Source organism: Nannospalax galili, unplaced genomic scaffold (genome assembly GCF_000622305.1).
Source record: "Nannospalax galili isolate Female #2095 unplaced genomic scaffold, S.galili_v1.0 scaffold1087, whole genome shotgun sequence".
Classification (NCBI taxonomy): Eukaryota; Metazoa; Chordata; class Mammalia; order Rodentia; family Spalacidae; genus Nannospalax; species Nannospalax galili.
The window spans coordinates 2,441,264-2,446,807 of NW_008356845.1; the positions used below are offsets into that span (position 1 = coordinate 2,441,264).

At 43.7% G+C, this 5,544-nt stretch overlaps 1 protein-coding gene across 2 annotated transcripts in view; it reads left to right on the forward strand.

Annotated features, from left to right (window-relative positions):
* The window catches only part of LOC115067899 (nesprin-1-like), a 20,308-nt gene that overhangs the window by 10,879 nt on the left and 3,885 nt on the right, over positions 1–5,544 (forward strand). For both annotated transcript variants that reach the window (XM_029556985.1, XM_029556986.1), the window contains 3 exons: positions 2,529–2,672; positions 2,999–3,154; positions 4,957–5,121. In XM_029556985.1, the coding sequence (XP_029412845.1) occupies positions 2,529–2,672; positions 2,999–3,154; positions 4,957–5,121 (465 nt within the window). The remainder of the gene's footprint in view (positions 1–2,528; positions 2,673–2,998; positions 3,155–4,956; positions 5,122–5,544) is intronic.

The window sequence follows — 5,544 nt, forward strand, 5'->3', positions numbered from 1 at the left end:
AACTCAGTATGTAGACCAGGCTGGCCTCGAACTCACAAAGATCTGCCTGCCCCTGCCTCCACAGTGCTGGGATTAAAGGTGTGCGCCACCACACCCAGCCCCAGCATAAGCATTTTTAAAGCATAATAAACAAGAGGCTGGGAAGCTGGCTTAGTAACACGCTTGCTACACAAGCACATAACTGGCACCAAGGAAGTGCAGACGGGAGGATTCCTGGGGCTCACTGGCCAGCCCTGGCAAGTTGGTCATCTCCAAGTTTAGTGAGAGACCCTTCCCCAGAAAATAAGGGGGCCAGAAAGGAAGAAGCCGTCAAGACGCCTCCTATGCACACACGGACACGGACACCCCCACACACCTGTCCACATGCACACATGGATGCATGCACACACGGACACGGGCGCCCCCATGTCGCAAGCCACGACTCTGTCCAGCAGAGCCGAGGAAAGACGACACAGACACCAAGGGGAGGTTCAAGCTTCTTTTTCTCTCCCTTCCTTTATTCTTTCTTCTATTCTTTTATTTATTTGGGGGGTAAAAGTGGGCTCATACCACAGGGCACATGTGGCGGTCTGAAGACAACTTTTCAGGAGCTGGTTTTCTAGTTCCAACAAATGGGTTCTAAGGATAGAACTTAGGTCAGTCAGGCTTGGCAGCAAGGGTCTTTACCCCCTTGAGCCACCTCACAGACTCTGTTCAGGGTGAGGGTTATTGGAGTTTTTTGGTCTTTTTGAAACCAAGTTTCCCTGTAGCCCCAGCTAGCCCAGTAACTCCCCACGTAGACTAGGGTGGCCTCAATCCACAAAGATCTGCCTGCCCCTGCCTCCCAAGTGCTGGGATTAAAGGTGTGCACCACCACGCCCAGCCCCAGCATAAGCATTTTTAAAAGCATAATAAACAAGAGGCTGGGAAGCTGGCTTAGTAACACGCTTGCTACACAAGCACATAACTGGCACCAAGGAAGTGCAGACGGGAGGATTCCTGGGGCTCACTGGCCAGCCCTGGCAAGTTAGTCATCTCCAAGTTTAGTGAGAGACCCTTCCCCAGAAAATAAGGGGGCGAGAAAGGAAGAAGCCGTCAAGACGCCTCCTATGCACACACGGACACGGACACCCCCACACACCTGTCCACATGCACACATGGATGCATGCACACACGGACACGGGCGCCCCCACACACCTGTCCACATACACACAAACATGTTCACATACACAAAGCAGAATAAACATATAAATTGTATGTGTGAGTATATTTATATACAGTACATATTATTCTATCATTAATCAAAATCAATAAATACTTACCAATGTTGATTTGTATTTCTACAAGAGTCCATTGTGTGTCCCAGGAAGTGTGAGACAAAGACCCTTCCCTTATGGACCTCATACATAAGTCTCAGTGTGGAGGCCAGGTACAGCTGTATCAGATGAAAATGCACAGCCCAGCCCTGCCTATGACAACATCTACAGCCTGTGCTGTAAACAGCAAATGCCTAGAAATTGAAAAGAGCTGTGATCTCTTGGGTGGGCTGGAGAATTACAGAAAATTATTATGTTTGAAAAGTAGAGTCATAAAACATTTCTTACAGGATGTTTAAAAATCATAGGGGTGGTAAAGGGAAGGATGGAATGTTCTAGACACTGAGGGAAACTGGGGGCAGATTGAAGTAGCCTTTGAATGCCAAGTGAAGGACTTTGGACACGTATGTGTATATCTATATATATGGTCATTGTCTATACATCTTTACATGTGTGCCTTCGTTCATACATGTTTGGGTGTGTATGTGTGCATGTTCACATGTGTGCATACACATTCATGTGTGTCTCTGTGTGCACATGTCTGAGTATGCATGTGTTCATGTGTGTATATGTTCATGTATGTATATATTCATGTATGTATATATGTGTGCTTCTTCTTGTAAATGTTTGCTTGCATGTGTGCATGTTCATGTGTGTGCACATGTTGGTATGTTTTGTGTGTGTATACTGAGTGCATATATGTTCATTTGTGTGCATATGTGTCCCTCTAGGTAAATGTTTGAGTATGTGTGCATGTTCAGACATTTTTGTGTACATGTTCATTTGTGTGCATATATGTGCCTTTGTGTGTGCATGTTCAAATGTATATATGTGCATGTGCATATGTTCATGTGTGTGTTCATGTTCACACGTGTACATGAGTATGTGTAAACTGGAGGTTGACTCTGGGTCTCTTCTTCAATCACTTTCCTCCTTCTTTTGTGGGACAGGATCTCACCACACCTGGAGCTCAATGATTGGTCTGGACTGGCTGGCCAGGGGGCCCCAGGGATCCTTCAATCTCCTCTGTTCTGGGGTTTCAAGTGCACACCACTGTGCCTGCCACTGTGCCTGGCTTTTTTTGTACGTGGGGCTGGGGGAGGGGTTCTGGGACTTGAACTCAGGTCCTCATGCTTGTGAAGCAAGCACTTTACTGACTGAGTCATCTCCCCAACCCTTTGGATTTTGTTGGTGTCTTGGCTTATTGGCCTGATATCATCTAAAACCTTGTAGAATCTGAAGATCCAGATGAAGGACTTTGAAGTCAGTGTGGAGCCTGTGCAGAGCTGGTTGAGTAAAACGGAGAAGCTGGTGCAGGAAAGCAGCAATCGCCTGTATGACATGGCAGCCAAGAGGAGAGAGCAGCAGAAGCTCCAGGTGATGGGACCCAGGCAACCTGACCTGCTCTTCACCGCCCCGTCCACCCGGGGGCCAGATGCATGCTGGGGGCCCTGGACTTAGCTGCTGCCACTTTGTGGTGTAGTGTATCCTCCCCCTGCTCTGACAGACTGTATGCTTCCTGACTTCCCTTTGAGGTGTTTGTTTTCTTCCTGTACTGCTCCACTGTGCATAGCTTGGAAATAATAGTCTTCGGGGTACTCCAGTTGCTTGCCAGTGTTTACTTCCATGTCCCTTGGGCCAGTGCCCCGTCCTCCATGTGCTCTGTCCCGGCCTCTGAGTGCTAACTCGCTTGTGCTTTTCAGTCTGTCCTGGAGGAAATTCAGTACTACGAGCCTCAGCTCCACAGGCTGAAAGAGAAAGCTCGGCAGCTGTGGGAAGGACAAGCTGCCAGCAAGAGCTTTGTGCACAGAGTGTCGCAGCTGTCTTCTCAGTATCTAGCGCTAAGCAATGTAACCAAGGTAACGCCTGGCATGTGCTGTGAGTGAGTGTGGTACTGATGTCGCAAACCTGGAATGTTGATAGGTCCTGCAGGATTCACCCTGACACATCCACAGAGTGGTGTCTCCCTGCCTGGAAAGTGAACTGATCCCTTGCACGGTAACTCAACGTGCTTCTCAGAAACCACAAGGAAATTGCGAAGATTGAAATCACTGCCGATCTCCATCATCCAGAGCACTCCTAATACTAAAATGATGTGTACCATAGAGCTTTGATTTTTAAGGCTCAATGCATGAACATAAAGCAAAATTCAGAGTTTTTGTGCAAAGGACTCCCAGATTAAATTACACTAGAAAAACATGAACTCAAAAACAGCTTAAAATGTTTTGGACTCCATATAATGAGTCTAAGGTAATTTAAAAATTATCTAAAATCTGTAGATTATTATATAGTAGTCAGGGATGAGTTGAGAGTTTTAGTTTGGATTATAAAGCAGAGCTCAGAATTAGCTATAACTGATTAAATCTTTCCAAGATCTTAGAATAAAATCGTGGTACCGAAAGACCTTCACTGAACAAATCTCACCAGAATGACACAGACCCTGTGAACATCCAGATAGGGTGGGCCTTTCCATGATTGTATGAACCAAAACATGTGTTCCCTTTTGTATTTTTTGAAATGCATAGGTTAGCATTTAGAGAATCTATCATAACTTAATCTTTAATGCAACTTCATCTGTTTTATTATGAAGTAATTTCTAGTCTGCGAATGTGGGTCTTCAGCAAAACATTATTGAGAACTCCATAGTGGCAGAGTCTTGATGTAAACTCTATACTTGTAATCATGATTATTTGATGAATTATCTGCTTTTATCTAACTTTAGAAAATCTGACACATATCTAAAGTTAGAATAAACTAAAAACAACATTTTGCAATAGGGGTGATACCTCATGCCTATAACCCCAGTACTTGGAGGGCAGAGGCAGGAGAATTGCTGCAAGTTCAAGGCAAGCCTGGGCTACATACTGAGTTCAAAGCCAGCCTGGGCTACAGAGCAAGACTCTTCCTCAAAAACAAATGAATTTTTAAAATCACCTATTAATGAATAGAACTTCAAGTATGAAATCTGTTTCACCAATACAGTAAAACATTGCTTAACAACAGAGATAGGGGATACATTCCAAGAAATGCATTGTTAGCTAATTCATCATTATGCAAACACATGAAATTATTGAGCAAATCCACATGGATTGTCTTACCATTCACAACATAGGTACACTTGCTACACTTTGTATATATGTGTTGAGGTATCACCCTCTTTCTCTAAATATTCAAAATCGCGGTCTCTATTAAAATAGGCATGTATTATATGCATGTAATTTAGAAAGTACATTACATTACAAAATATCAGGTCACTATATTTTAAGACTGACTACACTGTATACGCTGTAGATCTGGAGGGGTTTGTGGTATCATGTGAACCAAATATAATATATGAAAGTTAAAGACTACTATGATTAGAATGCCAAACATCATTAGGAAGTGTTTCACTGATTTAAAAGTCATGATTTTCATAAATATGTCTAACCCAAGGGGCAGTTTAACGTAATTGTCTTGTCTGTCTTTTGACCGTTACTCTACAACTTTTTTCTACTTACAAGAAAGGTGAGTCACACCCAACATGCTCAGACTTGCATCTTATCTGTGCAGCCTGGAACTGGCTGGAGTAGTTTCAAGCAAGGTGTTTGCTTTCCCATGTGAATGGGTGTAGACTATGAAGTCTGTTGGCAGACATCTAGAAAATCATCTCTGTTGTTTCTAGGAGAAAGTGTCCAGGCTGGACAGGATTGTTGCTGAGCACAATCAGTTCTCCCTCGGAATTAAAGACCTGCAGGACTGGATGACAGATGCAGTCCACATGCTGGATTCCTACTGCCTCCCCACATCCGACAAAAGCGTACTGGACAGCAGGATGCTCAAGCTCGAGGTGTGCATATTTAGAGACCCTTGACTTTCAGATTGTGTTTTCAGTATTTCCCAAGTGTCTGTCTGCCTGGTGTGACTGCGTCATGCTGTCTCTCGTAAACTTCTGGATGCCCCACCAACATGTTTCTGTTTGCATTACATGCTAATCCTTAAACATTCAGATTTCATTTGACCCCTGACACATTACCTCACAAATTCTTTATAAAAAGTAAGGCACAAATCTGATTACTTTCTTTAAATTATATAACAGACACATTTATTTTGAAGAAATCTTTCGATGAAACATTTTATAGGACAAAGCATTTTATCCAACTCACTTTCCTGCCTGTGTTCTTCAGTCCACGCTTCTTCCATCTGAAAATGGCAATTCTAGTTGGCATTCACAATTAGAGGAATTCATCTTCACGTATTTGAATCTCCCTTG